At 38.4% G+C, this 22,499-nt stretch overlaps 1 protein-coding gene across 9 annotated transcripts in view; it reads left to right on the forward strand.

Annotated features, from left to right (window-relative positions):
• Positions 1-22,499, forward strand: part of LOC140533766 (uncharacterized) — a 116,880-nt gene that overhangs the window by 50,797 nt on the left and 43,584 nt on the right. For 5 of the 9 annotated variants that reach the window (XM_072653940.1, XM_072653932.1, XM_072653937.1 and 2 more), the window contains 10 exons: positions 763-843; positions 1,297-1,344; positions 3,840-3,881; positions 4,440-4,481; positions 5,263-5,301; positions 6,587-6,637; positions 8,001-8,045; positions 8,843-8,893; positions 10,657-10,699; positions 12,212-18,418. In XM_072653940.1, the coding sequence (XP_072510041.1) occupies positions 763-843; positions 1,297-1,344; positions 3,840-3,881; positions 4,440-4,481; positions 5,263-5,301; positions 6,587-6,637; positions 8,001-8,045; positions 8,843-8,893; positions 10,657-10,679 (422 nt within the window). In that variant the 3' untranslated portion in view covers positions 10,680-10,699; positions 12,212-18,418. Of the gene's footprint in view, positions 1-762; positions 844-1,296; positions 1,345-3,839; positions 5,302-6,586; positions 6,638-8,000; positions 8,046-8,842; positions 8,894-10,656; positions 10,700-12,211; positions 18,419-22,499 lie in introns of those variants that run through there. The other 4 variants (XM_072653934.1, XM_072653939.1, XM_072653938.1 and 1 more) reach the window with 4 other exon arrangements.

The following is a 22,499-nucleotide window of genomic DNA, read 5'->3' on the forward strand; positions in this document are numbered from 1 at the left end:
CTTATGACTAACTGACTTGTAAATGTCCAGGAAAAGCTTTAGATTCTTGATCTCTAGGCCTTGAGTTTGAAACTACGATTTTTTTTGGTTCTTCTCAGTCTTTTTCTCTTCCTTAGCTTTCCTCTAGTAAAGAAATAAATAATTTCATATAGTTTCTAGACCTTATTTTAATCTCTTTGGACTTCTGTGAATGTCTTTTGTTTTTCAGATATTTCCACCAGTCTTTATTTTTCTAGTAAATGGAACCCTGACCTATGAATTGTACATATAGACTGAGCTTGACTCTTATTTGATCCCCCACCCCCCTCTGCCCCAGTTTCTTTATACACAATTAATTCTCATGTAAAATTACATCACATATGAATATCTGAATCTAGAGTGGGATTATGGGTTTTCTAGCCTGGCTCTAAAATGAAGAACCATATTCTTATGAAAACACTTTCCTCTCTTAGATGTTCTAGTCTCACCTCTCCCAAACAAGAATCTTGAATGGGAGGAAACATAGAAGTCGCAGAAAACATCTCTAGAGAATGTAATGGAGTTACCTCCCCCACCACCCCTCCTGCCCCATATGATCTTGATGGAAACATTCCATATGTTCAGTGGAGGGATATAGGCTACCAGTGAATGAGACCTCTGTCCCAAAAGATCCCTCAACCCTTTGCTGCTGCTCTGTCAATATTAAGAAAAGGCCATTTTGGGGAATTATTTCATTTTCTGCTCAATAGGAGATCACTTCTGTTTTCTTTTTGCCTTTTCTAGCACCCCTCAAAATTTCAAATGATACGAAGAAGACAGAATATATCCTACTCTCTACTAAGCTGGTCTTCAAGATAATTAAAGGTAAGTTGATTTTTTTCTTAATCTTAGATACTTTCCACTTATTTTAGCATACAATTTTCACTAATATGTCTACCTAGGTCTACCTACTCTGCAACCTTCCTTCCTTGCTTCATGACTGGATTTTTCCCCCTGTCCTAGTCATGAGTAAACCTCATAAAATTCCTCCATATAAACTAAATCCCCTCTCTTCTACTCAATAAACTTAGAACTCTCTACTGTTAAGAGAGAGATAGACATAGTGATACATCACACACACACACACACACACACACACACACACACACACACACACACTCTCAGAGAGAGATAGAATTCCCTGATCTAATGCCCTTCTAGGTGCCTTTTCCATTCCAGACTACTAGTTCTTGTTGTTGGTCCAGTATGTCACCCATTCTCACTAGGAGGTAAGCAGGGACAATGACAGGAATGAGTGTATATTTAAATTTTTTTCAGTGTCTTGGGATATTTTTGGAAGAGCACATGTTCTGACAGAATATCATGGTAAGTTAACTTGATCCTTTTCTGATTCAGATATTTTTTATTGAGACTGACTGACTTATACATAGACAGGAAAGACTTGAGATTTATCTCTAGTCCTTGAAATTTAACTGCTTGTTATGTTCCTCTCAATTTTTTTCCTTTTCTCTAACTCACCCACAGTAAGGACTTATAGCATTTCTAGGCCTTGTCTTGATCTCTTCAACTTTGTATTACTGTCTTTTGTTTTTCAAATATTCTCTCAAGTCTTCTTTCTAAATTCAGAACTCTCTAGAGAGAAAGAGACAAGAGAGAGAATTAGAGAGAGAAGGAGGAAGAGGAGAAAGAGGAGGAGAAGGAAGAGGGAGAACAAAAGAGAGAGAGGAAAGAGAAAAAGAAGAGAAAGAGACCAAGACAGAGAAAACCTGTGGGGGGCCATTCTATTGCTTGTGTAAATGGAACTCCAGCCAGAGAACTGTAGATCTGGGCTCAGCCTAGCTGTTATTCCTAATTTTTCTTGTTGCTGTATACTTCATTAAATCTCAATTAATCAGCAAGTAAGGAAACACTAAGGATTATCTGGTGTCATATAGGGGAGGAGCCTAGCCTTTTCACTAATTTCGCCAATTTTAGCCTTCCAGATCTATGGCTGATAATAGGAAGTGAAGGTCATTCTGTGCTCTCCATTTTTGTTTTCCATCTGCCCTTTCCCCTGATGTCCTTCACTGCCATGCAGATTCCTAAAGCCACAGTGACTACAAATAGATATTTTAAAGTAAGTCTCAGCCATTCATCTCCATGTTGCCCCCTGACAGTTCCCAGGGGCATGTTTCTTCAATACCACATTTGAGGATGTAGTGAATTTCTGTGGAAAAAGAAATACAGAGAAATATTCAACCCCCTAAATTTCTTGTTTCTTTGACTGTCTTCAGTAGAAGCTTATGTTAAACAACTGGCTAGTAAACCCCAAGTTAACTGGGCAGCTTCTGGTCATCAAAATTCACCTTCTTTTGGAGAAGAGAAGGAAGAGGAGAGGGAGAGGTTGAGAGAGAGGATGAGCTGAGTTACCTAGGTAGCCGAATTCCCATTCAGGCAGCTCAGTCTACTCACAAGTTGTGTTCATCCTTCGTTTTTGAAGAGGAACATGACATCAGAGAAATGATGACATGACTTGCACTTGACTTTGTTTTGAGTGAGGGAGGGCTGTCCAAGGTCACCAGCCTCACTTTCTTCTACTAAGCCATCTGGATCCAGTGACCAGTTATTCATCAGGATGACTGGAGATGGCCTAGGATGCAATGGGAGATTTTGGTCTCTTAGGCTATGGCCTTTTCAGTTATTTACTTAAGGTGAGGTAAAGCCCATCCAGAGAATAGGCCTCATTAAAAAGGAGTCAGGGGATGGTCCCTTTAAATAAAAAAGAAAAAAATAAATCAATCTAATAAATGGAACCCTGACCTAGGAATTGTACATATAGACTGAACTTGGCTCTTATTTGATTCCCACCCTCCCCCCCAGTTTCTTCATACACAATTAAATCCATTAAATTAAATTACAAAAACAAATCAATCAATCTGGAAGAGGCAGGAACTAACCTACCTTCCTTCCTTCCTTCCTTCCTTCCTTCCTTCCTTCCTTCCTTCCTTCCTTCCTTCCTTCCTTCCTTCCCTTCTTTCTTCCTTGTCTTCCTTAAAACCTTACACCCAATGCACTCTGAAGCCCGTAGAGTGAACAACAATGGGTCCCTGCCCAAGCTCAATGGTTGTTTTTGGATCCTCTTGGCTTAGAGTGAATGTCAGTAGTAACTGTTTCTGGTCTAAACAACAACCCTGAGGCTTCTTCCCCTCCCAGATTGATTGATTTAATTTTCTATTTAAAGGGGTCATCCCCTAACAACTTTTTAAAGAGGCCTATTTATTGAATGGGCATTACCTCACTTTAAGTGAGTACCTGAAAAGGCCTTAGCCTAAAAGGCCAAGGTCTCCCATTGCATCCTGGGCTATCTCCAGTCATCCTTATGAATATCTGGTCACTGGATCCAGATGGCTCAGGAGAAGAAGTGAGGCTGGTAACCTTGCACAGCCCTCCCTCACTCAAAACAAATTCAAGTGCAAGTCATGTCATCATTTCTCTGATGGCATGATCATCTTGGAAAACAAAGGATGAACACAATGTTAGACAACATAAGTCCTTCCCACTGAAGAGGTCAGATATGCTCCTTCACTTAGATCCACCAATATTCCTACCTTCGTGCCTTGCATGGTCACTGGGACTTTTCCTTCTATCACTAACTGTGAGAATTAACTTCGGAAAATTGCTCCATGTCATATCAGGCCCTAGGTTACTATTTGGTTTCCAAAATTCCCTTGTCTCTTCACATGTCATTTGGATTGTATTTTCAATCTACAGACCACTAGTTCTTGTTTTTCCTATTACATAGCCCCACCACTGTCCCCATAAAGCCAGAAAGATAGTGATAGGAATGAGTTTCTATTTACTCTTTGATCGTTTTTTCTTAGAGAGAGAGATCCCGCAAATAACTCAGGAGGATAAAGAAGATGGTAAGTTAAATGGTCAGTTTTGTCCCTCAGGAATTTTTCTTGAATCTTAGTTACTTATAAATGGACAGGAAAAGCTAAAGATTCTAATCTTCAGTCCTTGGAATCTAAGTGACTTTTTTTTTTAGCCATTACTTAGTTTTCTTCCTCTTTTCCAGCTGATTCACTGGTAGGGCTTAAGTCCTTTCATAGAATTTCCTGGTCTTGTCTTAATCACATTTAACTACTAACCAGGTCCTTTATTTTTCAAGTATCTGTTCCAGTACACGTTCTAAATTCTCCGTTGTCCAACTTTGTATCCTTGCATGGTCACAGAGATCTTTTATGGTCACTCCTCTTGTTTTATCTCTGAGATTTTGCCTTAGGAAATTCCAGCAAGTCACTTGAGTCCACTAGTTTTTATTTGGTTTTCAGAATTACTCTGCTTTTCCAGATGAAATCCTGGACATTTTTCAATCACCAGAGCAGTAATGCTGCTTGTCGCCATATCTCTGCAGTGTCACCATGAGGCCAAAATGTGTCAATGACACACTTACTTTCTCTTTGAATTATTTTCCTCAGACATAATCATATCTTTTAGAGAGACAACTCAGAAAACAAAACGTAAGTGAACTCAATCCTTTTTTATCACTGAACTGATTTTCTTCAGATTGACTGACATAAAAAGACAGAAATAGGTTAAGATTCCTTTGCTTTTAAAAGGAGGCAGATATCAGTCTGTCAACAATAAGAATGTATTAGATATCCTGTGTTTAACTCTTCCAAATTTTAGTTTTCCAGATCCATGTTGGGACATAGTTTATGATGGTCATTTTGCATTCCTCAATGTTTTTGTCACCTACACTTTTCCCTGACGACCATTGTTGTCCATATTCATGCAGAGAAGCAACTGCCAGATAAGCCAAGGCTTAGAACACTGACCTTCATAGTTCAGCTTGAGAGGCATGTTAATCTTACATGCTGCTCTAGGTGGATCTAGGTGGATATCTGCAAAAAAAAAAAACAAAAAAACATTTAGATCTAGGGAAATTTCAGCATCTGAATCTTTTGACTTTTCTAAGTATCATGGTTATAACTACCTATTGAATGTCATATAATAAAACTAGTTGCCACTGACAAACTCTCCCACTTTATGCATCTGTGTGATCACTGGTGTTTTCTCCTCTAGTTCAGAGTAAGAAATTAGGACTCAGAAATGCTACATATCACTGTGTTCCTTGTTCCCTACTCCATTTCCAGAATTTCCCTGTTCATGATATACTGGATACTTTTCAATCTTAGACCAGTAACTCTTGTTGATCTGTAAAACTTCTCAGTGTCACCAGGATGGCAGCAATTTTAATGATAGAAAAGGGCTCATTTTCTCTCCCAATTTTTCCCCTAGTGTATTTCGGCTTTTCTGGTGAGCCCGACGTTGTCAGTTGTAAGTAAACTTGATTTTTTTTTTTGTCACTCCAAAATGTTTCTTCAGACTGACATACTGATAAGACCAGAAAGAATTAAGACTCACCTCCAGTCATCAAATTCTAATCTTTAGACCTTTTTCAGCTGTCTTCCTCTTACAAATCCTTTCCTAGTATTTCCAGAAATTTTCATTATAACTTTTAATTTGTACAAACAGTTTTATTTTTTGTATATGCCTGCCAGTCTTTATTCTAAATCCCAACATCTCCATTGTTACCAATAAAATGTCTCAGATATCATACCTACCCTATAGTCTCCATCAAGCCCAGCAGATAATGTGTGTATACATTCCTTCCTTCCTTCCTTCCTTCCTTCCTTCCTTCCTTCCTTCCTTCCTTCCTTCCTTCCTTCTTTCTTTTTTCTTTCTTTCTTCCCTAAAACCTTAGTCCTTGCTGAGTGGCTCATATGATGGCTTTAGGAGTTGGACATCTAGACTGAAGTTGTATCTCATTTCAATATATTTCTGGAAGCCCTGTAAATGATAAATGCTCATTTAATGAGAAGGTATAGAAACTCTAAGGTTTTTCTTGGGTCAGGAAAAGGCAGCAAAGGCTAATCTCATCATTTATTAGGATGGATTGAATGTCCAGAAAAACTCCACATCTTAGCTTTTCAGATCCAAATTTTAGAGAAAGAGGGTTGTATTCTATTCCAGTATCCTAGATGGTGTTTTTTAAACTTACACTTTCCCTGATGCCCTCTACTTGTCTGTATTCAAACAGAGCAGCATCTGTCACATATGCCTTTGAAAAAAGGTGCAGGACATTGAACTCCATCCAGAGTATCCACTGACAGACCTTGGGGGATGTTTATCCCAGATCATGTTCTAGGATGAGGTGGAAGTCTGTAAATAATCCAGGGAAATTTCAACGCTTGAATCTTTCTGTTTTTTAAAGCATTATGGATATAACTGAATGCTGAATGTCAGACAACATAACTCGTTGTTACTGACCAGGATGTTCTCATAAGCACCCACTTGTTTTCCTGCTTTGCATCCTTGGGTGTCCACTAAGGTTTTCTCCTCTAGCCTTAACTTTGAGAATCAGCCTCAAACATTTTCCCCATGTCACGCTGCTCAGTTTCCAGAATTTTCCTGTCTCTCTCTCTCTACATGTTATCCTGGATTCATTTTTATTCTCAGACCATTAGTGTTTCCTAATACTACAACCTACCAGTGTCACTATGGATCCAAAAAGATTAATAACAGAAACTGACTTATTTTGTCTTTTGATTTTTCTTCTCAGTTGACATGAAAAATGAAGTTTATGAAGACCAACTGCAAATGATTCCAATCAGTAAGTCAGCAGGACTGTTTTCTTCAGACTGACTTACACATAATAGATAAGAAAGGTTTAACTCTTCTCTCTAGTCCCCGGATTCTAACTAAGACTTTTAGGTCCTTTTCAATTATCTGCTTCTTCTCTGTCCTTCAGTAAGAGTTTAAGTCCTTCCATAGTATTTTCAGACTTTTTCTTTACACCTTTTGATTTCTACAAATATCCTTTATTTTTCATATACAGCTACCAATTTCTGTTCTAAATTCTAACCTTTCTACTGTTGCCAGTGAAACTTCTCAGCCTCCATTTCCTCCATCAAGTGCAGCAGAGAGAACCAGTTCCCTGCTGGGGAACTAGTAAATTGTACAATATCTTGGGAATTGGACATCTGGACTAAGCCTGGCTCTGATTTCTCTGGGCCCTTGTGAACCTCACAAATGATTAAGGTTGTAGAAATACTAAGGTTTTTTCTAGATTCAGAAGGAAGCAGTAAAGGCTTGTCCCATTATTTATTATTTTGGATTAGATGTTCTATCCTTTCCAGAAAAATTTTAAATTTTAGCTTTCCATATCCACAGTAACTCATAAATTATAATGGTCATTTTATATTCCAATAACTTTGAGTTTTTTGTCATCCTACACTTTTCCCAGATGCTCTCTATTGCTTTCTACATTCATATATAACAGCACCTGCCAAATATACCTCCAGACAGTCCACTGAGAACTTCAAGGACATGTTTCTCCTTGTGGGGAACTTGTGACCTTGAGTCCACATGTGGACTTCTAGGTCCTTGGGTACAGCCTTTTGACTGAGTCCACATTTTACAGAACAAATCCTTTTATTACGGGGACTTATTCTGTGAAGTTTCAAAGGGCTGCCACACTTGAGGACCTAGAGGGCCACATGTGACCTTGAGGCTGCAGGTTCCCTACCCTTGTCCTAGACCATGCACTAGGGTTGGGTGGACTTCTGCAAATATCTAGGTAAATTTTACCTCCTGAATCTTCTGGAGGTGCAACTATATACTGAATGTCAGACAACATAATTTGTTGGTGCTGACCAGCCCTGATATATTCCTTCTCACAAGGGTCTACCAATTCTCCTGCTTTGCATCCTTGTATGGACACTGAGGTTTTTCCTTCCAGCCTTAACTCTGAGAATTGACCTCAGACATTTTCCCCGTGTCCCTTGCATCTCTTACCTCCTACTCAATTTCCAGAATTTTCTTGCCTCTCTCCACATGCTATTTTTTATCTATTTTCAATCTCAGGCCATTAGTATTTCCTCCAATATAACCTTCTAATGTTATCACAAATCTAAAACAAAATAGAGAAAAACAGAAATAGACTCATTTTGCTTTTCCTTTGTTTTTTTCCTCAGATGATTTCTTCTATAGACAAGAACAAAGACAAAGATTTAGAAAAGGTAAGTTATTTTTTTTCACTCTATTTTTCATCAGTCTGACTTACCTATAATGAATAAGAAAGGATTAAAACTCATCTCTAGTCCTTGAATTCTGACAAGTTTTTAGGTGCCTTTTAGCTTTCTGCCTCCTCTCTATCTGTCCTTCAGTAAGAATTTAAGTCCTTTCATAGGATTTCCAGGACTTTCTTTATACCTTTTTATTTCTACAAATATCTTTTCTATTTCATGTCTGCCTACCAGACTGTATTCTGACCTCTCCACTGTTGATAATGAAACCTCTCAGCCTATAGGTCCACTCTGTATTCTTCATCAAGTTCAGCTAAGAGTATGTGTGTATACAGGGTGCTTCTGGAGGACTACGAAATTATATCTTGCTTTGGGATTTGGGCAACTGGATTAAGCCTGCTTCTGATTTCTCTGGGTTCCTGTGGGCCTTGTAAATGATTAATGCTCAGTTAATGAGAAACTATGGAAATATGAAGATTTTTTCTGGAGGCAGAAAGAGGTAGCAGAAGCTAGTCTGAATTTTATAAGGATACATGTTCATTCTTTCTTCTCCAGAAAAAATCTCAAATTTTAGTTTTCTTTATTCAAGGCAGATTATGATGGTCATTCTATATCCCAACAACCTGAGTGTCCTACCAACCACTCAGTTTCCAGAGTTTTCCTGCCTCATTCCATATGCCATTCTGGATCCAATTCCAACCCCAGATGAATACCACTCCCAGTATAACCATCAGACCAGGTGGTTTAAAGACAAGGATAGGCTAATTTTCTTTTAAAATTTTCTTTTTTAGTGCATTATGGCTTTGCTTTAATGCCCTCTATGACACTGATGTGCAACTATGGTAAGTCAACTTGACGCTTTTCATTCACTCTTCACCATTCTTCTTAAAACTGATTTACGTAAAATGGACAATTAAAAAATTAAGATTCACTTCCAGTCTTTGGATTCTAGCTAAGATTTTTTTGGTCTTTTTCAGTTCTCTTCCTCTTCCCTATCTATTCTACAGTAAGGACTTAAGCTTTTTCATAATATCTCCATGCCTTATTTTCATACCTTTTGATTTCTACAAATTTCCTCTTTCATGTATGCATGTCACATATTCATATTTCTGCACTGGTCCCATTGAGAGAGCCTGGATGGGTCCCTACTGGGGAACCCACTGCTCTCATGAATGGAATCCAACCTTAGAAATTTCATATCTGCACTATTTCTGGCTCTTATTCTTTGGAGTTTTGAAGGACTTGTAAACGATTAACTTTTAATCAATGAGAAAACAGAAAAACACTACAGCTTTTCTGATGTGAGAAGGAGACAGAGTCTAGCCTTATCACCTATAAGGATATATTGAAAGCTTTAGCTATAAATTCTCTCAAATCTGAGCTTTCCAGATCCATAATATAACTTGGCAAATTATGGTCTTTCATATTTGAAGGTCCATTTTATTATTTCTATTGGTTTTATTTTTTTTTCTTTTTAATGAAAGGATATTAGACTACATTCCACATAAGGATATTATAGGAATGGTTTAACTAAATTTTATGGTCTTAAAGACTCCATTATGTCACAAAGGATCTTTGCTTTGGAAATGCTTTATTGATGCTTTTGTATGTCTGATTTGGTTATATGATGACTTTCCAAACCCGGTTCCCGCTAGGACACTCCCTACTAACAAAAAATCAAAATTAAGCAAAGCAATGCAACATATTGGCAATGTCTGTCAATTTTACCCTTTATTGTTCATTTTGTCCCTATAGTCAACCATTTATTTGCCTAAACGCAGGTACCTTCTTGACTTTTAGTCTCCTGAAATCAGAGGATTTATGAAGTCATGAGTTGTTTAACTTCCAAATTCCTTTACATTATTTTTGTCATTGTATAAATTATTCTGGGTTCTATTTTTGCTTTCTGTCAGTTCATATAAATCTTCACTAAGCATCCTCTATAATGTGTCCATAATACATAATATCATGTATACTTTCATTGTATAGAAGATTTAACTTTCCATTTTTCTGATGGCTTATAAGCTTCCCAGTTAAATTTATTTTTCCCCAGTCAATAAACCAGTTATTTTATTGGAATAAAATCTACATGCAATAAAATAACCATCCTCTAGTTATATTTAGATTAAGACTCAAGATAAAACAATGAACATGCATAATTTCTAAAACAACTAAACAAGGAGATCATTAAAATCTAGACACCTTTCCATTCCAGTCCATCCCTGAACTTGTATTGACAAATTTATTTTCTAGCTTTCTTCAGATGTTTGGCATCATTGGGACTCCTCTATCAGATTTTATAAGGCAGAGGTCATGTCTAATTCCATTTTATTTTATTTCATCATCCTGCTGATTCTGTTATCGCTAATTTCCAATTCTACTTCATTCTCTGAACCTTCATGTCATGACTCAGCAAAGCTCAATCAGTTATTCTGTCAGTACTGTAGAAGTCAGTTTCCCCACTGTCCCCTTCTTTCCAAGAGTCAGCTCTAGCACTGTTTATGATACTGGAAACTGAGGAACTCATTTTATTGGTGGGAAGGGAGGTTCTCCACATTCTAGTAAGATTTATGGATTGTTCAAATTCTTATTTTCTTCTTTCTAGGCTGTGTTTGCTGTTGCAACTAAAAGATGAACAATTTCACTAGGTAAGATGCACATATCTCTTCTTCCCTTTCCACCATGGATAGCTTGCCTATCACTGAGTGGGAGTCATTTAAAGAGTAGCTCTGTGTGCTCTAAAGGGTTCTGAGAGTTCCAAGTCACTGGAGTAGAAAGGATAAAGAAGGAGGCCCAATATTGACTGAATACAACAGTTATAGATGATATTGAAAATTTTAATTTCATATCCTTATGGTTTGTTTTTATAACTCTAGTGCCTAGCTCAGTACCTGGCACAGGACCAGTGCTTACAAATTGAATTTATATCATTTTTATCACTAATAGAGTCACTGCATACTCAAAAGAGGAAGGAACTTTAAAAGTCTGCCTTTCTCTCTTCCAATGACTTGTGGTCTGGACTTCTTTAATTTCTCCATTTCCTTCCTCAGAGTCAGGAGATGCCAAACCCCACATTTCTCACTGTCACTTTTCCCTCTATACCCACTCTTGTCTTGTTCCAAGTGGTATTGCACTTGCAGACATAAGAATGATCATGTGATATGAAGCAATTTCACGGATAGCTTTCCTTGTCAGTTTTAAGTTAAACAAGAGTAATAAGCTAGCTGCTTGTTGAGTAGCACATTGGTTGCATGTAGGAGTTTCATGGAGGATTAAAAGAAAACATGCTTAGATATCAATAATGGGCTGACCAGCCAATGATAGCTCTAGGTAACATGGTGAAATATGTTTTGCCACCTTGCTTTCTTGGAAGTATATAGTAACCCCTCAGGCATCAAAACTTGTAAAGTCTTTGTGAGAAAAAAAATCTACCTCCTGAGGAAAGATTTTGTTAAGGAATGAATTCACAATGAAGTATATCTTATAGATAAACTACTCAGTGGATTTACATTTTATTCAAAGTCTGAAGAATCTGAAGAGAGGATTGATAATAGTATGTAAGCTAATTTGAGAGGTATTCCTTGGGAGATAGAGGAGGTCTATTTATGTGGATGGAGCTTCTTGGCACTCCAGAAATCATAATGCAATGGTTGAGGCTGACTTAATACATGGCAAAAGACAATTTATGTCCATCCTGTCAACCCCCCAATACTTCTCAGGTCTGATTCTTTGGATTTGGTGCAACTAAATGATCAATGAAGTCTAAAAATTTGAGGGAGTAGTGATGTGGGGAGATCCATAGAAAGCGCTAGTGAAAAGGAAGAATGCAATAAGTTTGCTAATGAAACAGAGCTCCTGCTTTCTATTCTCACCTTCTCTCTTTCCATTTTTTCTATTTTCACCTCACTTGTGACTCATTAGCTGGGATACTCTTCTCATATTCTCAGGATTATTTCTCCCTCTACAAAATTAAGGATAGTCTTCTTGAGACCTAGATTTGCCCATCACTGGGCAAATATATATACAAATATATATATGATATATACAAATCCAGTTTGGAACTTGAAGTGAAGGATAATTCTCAAGGGAAGGGCAAAGGAGGTGCCTCATCTACCTCACTGATACCCAGCACCTCACCCTTAATTTCTTTCTCATTTTAGAAAGTGAAGCAAATGACGGTCTTGACATGCTGATAATTGGAGCCTCTTTCCAGGGACCTCAGTAACAATCCCAGAAGATCCTGAGCTTTACAACAGACCCATTTCAGTAGGATTGTATAAATCAGTGAAGATTTTGGCTTAAAAAGAGTTCTGTGTTTCGTTATCATTTCAAATTTTGTGACATAATATTATAAGGTCATGAATTTAGAACTGGAAGGACTTCCAAACCCATAATTTTCAATTTAAAAATTTTGGTATTAGCTTCCTCCCACTTACCTCATTGCCTAAGAGAGGAGTTAAGTATGTTTCAAGTTCAGGTTCTTTCCATCTCTTCCTCCCAATTTCACAGGTTGCTGTTTTCCACTATCCTCTTGTAAGACAATCTTCTAAGTCCATTCTAGCCCCTAATCCAGGTCAACCATTTGTTATAACTCTCATTTCACCTACTTTGCAGTAACTTTTATTGTCTTATGTTTATTTTATGTTTTGGAGTGTAATGTCAATAATAATAAATCATATTATTTAAGGTTGGTTTCTCCTTATTGACTCTATCAATCTGGCTTCTACTGAATACCATAGGGAGTGTAGTAAAAGTAGGTCTTCCAGTCTCTCAGTCCAAAAATATACCTCCTAGTTATTTTGGAAAGGCATGTGTTGGATTGTTATGCCAAATTTAGAAAACATGTGCCATTCCCTTTTGATCCTCAGTGCTGGATTCTTAGGGTCAGCCCTGGCTTTGGGTCATTCAAGTGACATTTTTTATGTATACAATTCTGCATGTGTGGGAATGTACTGGTGATCCTGATTATGTTATTTAGTTTACAATTCATTTTTTAATCTATGCTCACATGGACCTTTATTGAATGCAATTTATATTGCTTTGTGATCTAAAAAGCTTGCATTTAATTTTTCTGCTTTTTTGCATTTGGTTTGAGTTGTTTATACACCAATACATGACCAATTTTTGTGAAGGTGCCATGTATAACTCTAAAAAAGGTATACTCCTTTCTATTCCCATTAGATTTTCTCCAGAGGTCTATCATGCCTAACTTAAATTCTATTCATCTCCTAAACTTATTTCTTATTTATTTTATGATTAGAGTTACCTACATCTGAAAGTGGTAAATTGAAGTTCCCCAATTATATAGTTTTATTGTCTATTCTCCTTTAAATTTTCTTTTAAGAATTTGGATGCCATGGCATTTGGTGCATAGGTTTAGAACTGATATTACTTCATTGTCTATGGTACATTTTAGCAAGATGCAATTTCTCTGCTTATCTCTTTTGATCAGGTCTATTTTGCTTTTATGTTGTCTATGATGATGATTGCTACACTAGCTTTATTTTTAGCATAATATATTCTGCTCCGTCCTCTTATATTAACTCTATATGTCTTTCCACTTCAAGTGTGTTTCTTATAAACAATATATTGTTGCATTCTTGTTTCTAATCCATTCTGCTATCTGGTTCTGTTGCATGATTGTGTTCATCCCATTCACATTCACAGTTATGATTGCTAATTGTGTATTTCCCTCCATCTTATTTTCTTCTGTTTATCCTTCTCTTTCTCTTTTTACCCTTTCCCTCCTCAGAAGTTTGCCTTGTTTCTGACTACTGCCTCCCTTAATCAACTTTTCCTATTATACTTTCCCCTCCTTTCTTCCCCTCCTACTTCCCAGTTGGGTAAAGATAGATTTTTATACTTAACTTTGTGTGTGTACATGTGTGTGTGTGTGTCTGTGTGCATACTTTTCCCTCTTTGAACTAGTTTTGATGAGAGTGAGGTTCAAGTATTGCCTGCCCTCCATTTTTTCCTATCCACTGTAAAAGCTCCTCCTTGTGTGACTCTTTTATGTGAGACACTATCCCCCATCTTTCTTCCTTCTCTTTTCTCCCAGTGCATTCCTCTTTCTCGCCCATTCATTTTTTGAGTTCATCTCAGTATAATCAACTCACTCCCATGTCTTCTGTCTACGTAGAGTCCTTCAAACTGTCCTAATAATGATAAAGTTCTAAGGAGTTACATGTATCACCTTCCCATATAGAATGTAAACAGTTTAACCTTATTGGGTATCTTAAAATTTGTCTTTCACTTTTCCCTTTTTAAACTTCTCTTGAATCTTCTGTTTGAATGTCAGATTTTCTTTTCAGTTCTTGTCTTTTTCATCAGGAATGCTTGAAAGTCTTTTATTTCCTTAAATGTTTATTTTCCCCCCTGAAGCATTATGCTCAGTTTTTCTGGGTAGTTTATTCTTAGTTGTAATCTTAACTCCTTTTCCTCCCAGAAGTGTCTTCTGAGTTTGAACTCAGATCTTCATCACCATAGTAGCTATCTATGGTTGTTTTTTTTTCTCTTTTGTTCCTTACTTTTTTCTGGCATCTTATTTCTTGGGTGATAACTTTATGTTACAGTCAAACTCTAGTCCTAAGGTGTGAGGGATTATGTCTCAAGCTTCAGGATTTTTTGCCCTGTTGTTTTCTGAGCTCCGACCTCAGGTACTCCTCTCTACCCCTGAGCAGTGACCACAGCCCCCAGAAACATTGTGGTTCTTCCCATGGCTGCAAGCTTCAACTCACCCCTCTGCCCTGGAAACAAATTCAGGGAATCTGCTCTCCTACAAGGAACCACAACCAGCAAGGGCTCTCCCTCTCTACAACTGCACTATGTATACCTGCTCCTCTTTGCTCACAGTCACAACCTGGGACTGTGTCTGGTCACTGTGCCTGGGTCCAGTGCAGTGGAGGGCCCTGAAGCCTTTCCCTAATCAACTAACTACTCAACCCCCCTCTCCTACCCTTGTCAATGTATGTGGCATGAGAATTTCTGAAGTTGAGACTACTGTGCATGAAACAGCCCGTAGGGTTTACTGTTTGTTGATTCATTAGTATCTGCCCTGAAGTGTCTGCACTTTCATCAAGTCAGACCACCACCCTTGGAGGTCAGGTCTTTCCTAAAGCCCTCCCAAGTTGTCTTAGGCTAGACAACTGCTTACCCCAAATTTTAATTATTTTTGTCACTCTAAAGTTCACTTTGAGGCATTATTTTAAAGTATTTCTGGGGAAATTTGGGAGAGCCAGGTAATTTCCTGCCTTATTCTTCCATCTTTCCAGAATCCTCCAAGGCTATTAAGCTTGGAATGCATATATACATGTGTATATATGTATATGTGTTTTTATGTATGTACATGTATACACACATATGTATATATGTGCATATACATATATGTATATATACACATATATGCATACACATATACGTGCATACTTTTTAATCATAAAAGAGGGATAATAAAGAATTATAGAGCATCTTCCACCAGTCCCTGGTAGTTTCTTCCTAGGTTTCTATTTGGGCACACAATATATCACATACTCAGAGGTGACATCCCCAGTTCTACTCACAGACCTGGGGGAGAATGGGGGAAAGACCAAGCAATGCTAAATGTGCATAGATCCTCAGAAAGTCAAAGACAGAGGGAAAGGTACATTTATAAAAGCACTTCCTGTATTTGAAAAGAACTAGAAGCGGAATTGAGAATTGTCTGAACAAATTGTGGTACATGAATGCCATGAAATATTATTGCTCTATGAACCACAACAAATGTAGCAGACTTGGAGAAACTGGGGAAGCCTTGTATGAACTGAAGTAAAAGCAAAAGGCAGCAGATAACCAAGAAAATAGTTTATGCTAATGGTTATAAAAATGTCAAGGAAATCAACACAGAAAGACATTAGAAGACTGATGCCACAGTGACCAACCTTTGACTTCAGAGGCTTGGTTGTGAAGCACGTCTCCCTCCTCTCAGCAAAGAGGTGGAGAATGAGCCATGTGCTGTAAGACAGGGCCAATACATTGCTTTGTTTGACTGAACTATACTTTTTTTTTTTTTAACATAGGAGGGTTCTGTGAGGTGTAAGAGTATGTTTCAGGGTGATGACTTGTGTTCCCAACTATTTTCAAAAGGCATCACTAAAATATTTATTTTAAAATCAAATTATATTTTAAAAAATAATTTGAGGGAAAAGCAAGCATACAATGAAATTCTGATACCTCCTCTCTTCTGTCAAAAAAAAAAAAAGCTTGGATAGCTTCAGAGGGCAAGTCTGTCTATAGAATCATCTCCATTTATTTGCATCTAGACAGAGGAAGGAATGCAGGAACAAGAAGCAGGCAGACAGCAATCTGGTTTCTGGTCAGTTTGCCTAGCCTAGCTGGTGAATAGATTATTTAATTCAGGTCTTGTGAAAGAGCTCTAAGAATGCTAAAGGCCTTTGTCTCCTAATGCACAGGTACCTGACAATTTAAGGCACATACTCTGGGCAATCCTACACTTGGTATAGGCAAAGCTGGTTCCATGCTTTTCTGGGATCATCCACGTAGAGAACAAAATTCAAGAGCCAACCACTCCCACTCAAGAACCATGAATCAATACTGTATAATAACAATCCTCCCATTTCTTCTGATGCCAGAAAAGATGTCTATCGATAAGTTTACATTCCTCTTTAAGGAACACGTCTTGGCTCCCTTGTCACCACTGATACCAAGTCATGCTCTGAAAGATAATAGTAAGTCAAAAGTGCCCACCTTGGAGTCTGACAGCAACAGCTACTCATCCCTTCTGCTCCCATCCCATATCACTTCTCAGGACCATTAAATCAAAGTATCTTATAGCTGTCTCAGTGAGATCCCATCTTAAAAATCTCTTTGGTTTTGAGGAACACTGTAGGTTCTTATATCTAAGAGAGTACAAAGCAACTCCTCCCCTTCCTTGCAGAGATGTAAGTTACCTGGAATATTGTATATACTGCTAGCCTTGGTTGATGGATTTGTTAGCTTTGTTTAACTGATTTCTTATTTTCTTCTCTTTGCTACAAGGGATGGTTCTCACTTACTTTGGATAGAAGAGGGGCAAGTGATACATTGAGAAATAAAGGTGATGTAAAAATAAGCAGTTGATTAAATTTGATAAAACAATAGCTCACTCAACATTTTAAGATAGAAGTTCTTAATCTAGTCTTCAAAAACTCTGAAGAGTTTCATGTATAGATTTCACAGGAAATCTGTATTATTGTACTGGAAAAAAATATATCTTCCTTTTCACTAACAACAAACTGAAATTTAGCATTTTCTTCCATTATGAATTTTTTAAAAAATGAAACTTTATTCTGAACAAGAATCCATAGACTTCACCAGAATGTCAAACGGGTTCATGACACATAAAAAAAGTTAAGACCCTTTGCTTTAAGATTTGTAATGTTTGTGCTTGTGAATACCCTCACAATGATCCTGGTAGGAGGATAGTCATATAGGAATGACAGAGCGGTGGTGTCAAACTCAAAAAGAAATGGGGCCACTAAACCATACAGAAGAATCCCTGCAGCCACCATATTGACTTAGGAAACCACATAGTAACATGATACATGCTCTATTGCATTCCTATTTTTTTTTTTTTTGTTAAATGATTCTCAATTAAATTTTCATCTTCTGGTGTCACCCTAGAGCAAGTGTGGGGAACCTGAGACCTTCTAAATCCTTAAGTGGCCTTAAGGCTACAGGTTCTGCTCCTGCCCTAGAGGGTCATGTACTGCAGTGTGGTCTGTGTACTATCTGTTTGATACCTGTACTATAGAGAACAGAGCCTTGAACCAAGGGCCTAGACATTTGGGTATGAATCTTACATCAGACGACATTTATCAGATTTGTGATCCCAAGTCAGTCAAATCACATTGGAGTAGTTAAATTCTTCAGAGGTTCAGTTTCCTCATCTGTTAAGTGGAGATAATAATCTTTGTACCACCTTAAAGTGCTATAAAGATATGACTTATTTTTCTTATCCCCATCATACAAATAAGAAATCTTAGGCCCAGAGAGGATTGAGTGACTTGACCAGATTCATGAGGATATTCATCAGCAGAGCTATGCTCCTACTTTCAGGGGAAGTATGTAATCTTTTCCATCTAACTTGAGGGTAGGAACAGATGCTGGAATTGGGGGAGACCCAGTTTCAACAAGCTCTTCCCTTAATGTCTTATGACTCTAGAGTTTCGAGACGATATTAATTGCTGCCCTGAGGAAATGTTATTTGTCAAGCTTCTCATCAGGATTCCAGTCACTGTTCAAGAGGAAATTCTCAATGACTGACTTTCTAAGGACTTTGAAACAAAGAAGATGGCTCTGGTATGGGTCAAAGAATCAAGAAAGTGATAACTGTGAGTAAGATTTGTCTAAAAGAAGCAACAACCCAACAAAATGAAATAAACAGGTCTCACTGTGACTGCTACCGTTCCAGAGCTGGAACCTTCTAGAATCAACAACATAATGAAGGACAGTAGCTGGTCCCTTTGTCACTGGCTATGGGAAAAAAATGTCTTGGCCTTCTATTGGACAGCAATATCTTATTCCCCAGTATTTGCCCCAAAGTTGAGCAATGGCTCAATGTCTATTTGTTAAAAGTTTGCCAGGTAAATTGCATTTTCCTTAAGCTGAAATCAAGACCCTACACAATTTGGTTCCAACTTTCCAATTTTATTACATGCCACCCTCTTTCTTTTACCCTGTGTTCCAACCAAGCTGAATCACTCTTCCCCAGTACTTATCCTGCCCTTTTCCCCTTTCATACTATTCTCCATACCTAGAATGATCTTACACTATTCACCTTCTGAAATTCTTTCCTCCCGTCTAGCCTCCAACCCACAAAAAGTTCCCTCTGTCTCCACTAGCTAGTAGAAATCTGTCCCTTCACAACTATCCCAGAGCAGCCTGTTTGAACTGCTTTCTATGCCTTTAGCACATTATAGCTTTTATCGTATACCTATGTGCATTTGTCCTAATTCCTGCTCCTTAAGAGCAGAGACTGAGTCTTGTTTAAGCTTTATATTTCAAGCCTCATACAGTGCATTGCACATAGTAGGTGCTTAGTCAATATTTACTTAACTAAATTGCTTGTTCGGGTGAACCAGTGAAAGAATGAATGAAGAATGAATGTCCCAGTTACAAAGGACAACCAGTCCTGTTTCTTTAGGAGCTCTAATTTCTTTTTTTTTTTTTTTTAAAGATTTGCCATCTTGATGCAATACGAGGTCGACACTCATGGGGAGGGAAAGGACCATAAGAAAATAGAAGTAATGGGGGGACAGGACAGGACGGAGGGAAATATAGTTAGGCCTATACAACACAACTAGTATGGAAATCATTTGCAAAACTAAACAGATATGGCCTATGTTGAACTGCTTGTCTTCCAAGGGGAAGGGGTAGAGAGGGAGGGAGCTAAAGAAGTCGGAACTCAAAGTGTTAGGACCAAATGTAATGTTCTTACCACTGGGTAACAAGAAATACAGGTTAAGGGGTCAAGAAAGCTATCCAGCCCTACAGGACAAAAGAGAAGACGGAGACAAGGGCAGGGAGGGAGGATAGAGGAGAGAGCAGATAGGTCACAGGGGCAATTAGAAAGCTTCGGTCTGGGGGGGGAGGGGAAAAAAGGGGAGAAAATTTGTAACCCAAAATTGTGTGAAAATAAATGTTAAAAGTTTAATTAAAAAAAAAAAAGATTTGCCATCTTGGGTTGGTTCTTTTTTTTTTTCTTTATTTATTTAACTTTTAACATCCATTTTCACAAAATTTTGGGTTCCAAATTTTCTCCCCTTTTGTCCCCTCCCCCCACCCCAAAACACCGAGCGTTCTAATTGCCCTTATCACCAATCTGCTCCCTCTTCTATCATCCCTCTCTGCCCTTGTCTCCATCTTCTCTTTTGTCCTGTAGGGCCAAATAACTTTCTATACCTCTTTACTTGTATTTCCTATCTCCTAGTGGCAAGAACAGTGCTCGACAGTTGTTCCTAAAACTTTGAGTTCCAACTTCTTTTCTTCCCTCCCTCCCCACCCCTTCCCTTTGGAAGGCAAGCAATTCAATATAGGTCAAATCTGTGTAGTTTTGCAAACGACTTCCATAATAGTTATGTTGTATAAGACTAACTATATTTCCCTCCATCCTATCTTGCCCCCCATTACTTCTGTTCTCTCTTTTGATCCTGTCCCTCCCCATGAGTAGTGACCTCAAATTGCTCCCTCCTCCCCATGCCCTCCCTTCCATCATCCCCCCCCACCCTGCTTATCCCCTTCTCCCCCACTTTCCTGTATTGTAAGATAGGTTTTCATACCAAAATGAGTGCGCATTTTATTCCTTCCTTTAGTGGAATGTGATGAGAGTAAACTTCATGTTTTTCTCTCCCCTCCCCTCTTTATCCCTCCACTAATAAGTCTTTTGCTTGCCTCTTTTACGAGAGATAATTTGCCCCATTCCATTTCTCCCTTTCTCCTCCCAATATATTTCTCTCTCACTGCTTGATTTCATTTTTTTAAGATATGATCCCCTCCTCTTCAATTCACTCTGTGCACTCTGTCTCTATGTGTGTGTGCATGTGCGTGTGCATGTGTATGTGTGTGTAATCCCACCCAGTACCCAGATACTGAATAGTTTCAAGAGTTACAAATATTGTCTTTCCATGTAGGAATGTAAACAGTTCAACTTTAGTAAGTCCCTTATGACTTCTCTTTGCTGTTTACCTTTTCATGCTTCTCTTCATTCTTGTGTTTGAAACTCAAATTTTCTTTTGAGCTCTAGTCTTTTCATCAAGAATGCTTGAAAGTCCTCTATTTCATTGAAAGACCAATTTTTCCCCTGAAGTATTATACTCAGTTTTGCTGGGTAGGTGATTCTTGGTTTTAGTCCTAGTTCCTTTGACTTCTGGAATATCCTATTCCATGCCCTTCGATCCCTTAATGTAGAAGCTGCTAGGTCTTGTGTTATCTTGATTGTATTTCCACAATACTTGAATTGTTTCTTTCTAGCTGCTTGCAATATTTTCTCCTTGATCTGGGAACTCTGAAATTTGGCCACAATGTTCCTAGGAGTTTCTCTTTTTGGATCTCTTTCCTGTGGTGTTCTGTGGATTCCTTGAATACTTATTTTGCCCTCTGGTTCTAGAATATCAGGGCAGTTTTCCTTGATAATTTCATGAAAGATGATGTCTAGGCTCTTTTTTGATCATGGCTTTCAGGTAGTCCCATAATTTTTAAATTGTCTCTCCTGGATCAATTTTCCAGATCAGTTGTTTTTCCAATGAGATATTTCACATTATCTTCCATTTTTTCATTCTTTTGGTTTGGTTTTGTGATTTCTTGCTTTCTCATAAAGTCATTAACCTCCATCTGTTCCATTCTAATTTTGAAAGAACCATTTTCTTCAGTGAGCTTTTGAACCTCCTTTTCCATTTGGCTAATTTTGCTTTTGAAAGCATTCTTCTCCTCATTGGCTTTTTGAACCTCTTTTGCCAATTGAATTAGCCTATTTTTAAAGGTGTTAAATTTCTTCAGCATTTTTTGGGGTCTCCTTTAGCAGGGTGTTTATTTGTTTTTCATGCTTTGCTTGCATGTCTCTCATTTGTCTTCCCAGTTTTTCCTCCACTTCTCTAACTTGATTTTCAAAATCTTTTTTGAGCTCTTCCATGGCCTGAGCCCATTGAGTGGGCTGGGATACAGAAGCCTTGACTTCTATGTCTTTCCCTGATGGTAAGCATTATTCTTCCTCATCAGAAAGGAAGGGAGGAAATACCTGTTCATCAAGAAAGTAACCTTCTATAGTCTTATTTTTTTTCCCTTTTCTAGGCATTTTCCCAGCCAGTGACTTGACTTCTGAATATTCTCTTCACATCCACTTAGCCTCCAGATCTGCCCAGCCAGTGCTTGGGGTCTGAGATTCAAATGCTGCTTTCCAGCCTTAGGGCTTCAGTGGGGGTGGGGCTGCTATTCAGTGTGAGATCAAGTTCAGGTGCTCAGGTGGGGGCAGGGCCGCCTTACGGGCTCAGTTCCCTCAGGGGGTTTATGCAGAGACCTTCAACAATGGATTTGAGCTCCTGCCTGCTTGGGAGCCCCGGTCTGCTCCCGCCTCAGCTGCTGCCTCCCAAGGGGGCCTGAGTTATGGCGGCAACCCACTCCCCTCTTGACCCGCCAAATAGACCCACTCACCGACCCTTGCCACCTGTGGGTAGAGGGACCTGCGTGGCTGCTGGAGATTCCGTCCCTGAAGCCTGCTGGGATCCGCTCCTCTCAGTGCTGTGCTGCCAAGGGCTGGGCTCGGCTCCGGGTCTGCAGTGCGAAGAACTTTTTGCAAGAGGTTTTCAGGCTCTCTGGAACAGAAATCTCATCTGCTCCATTGTTCTGTGGCTTCTGCTGCTCCAGAATTTGTTGGGAGTTCTTTTTTACAGATATTTTATGGGCTGTGGATTCAGACCT

Source organism: Notamacropus eugenii, chromosome 3 (genome assembly GCF_028372415.1).
Source record: "Notamacropus eugenii isolate mMacEug1 chromosome 3, mMacEug1.pri_v2, whole genome shotgun sequence".
NCBI lineage: Eukaryota > Metazoa > Chordata > Mammalia > Diprotodontia > Macropodidae > Notamacropus > Notamacropus eugenii.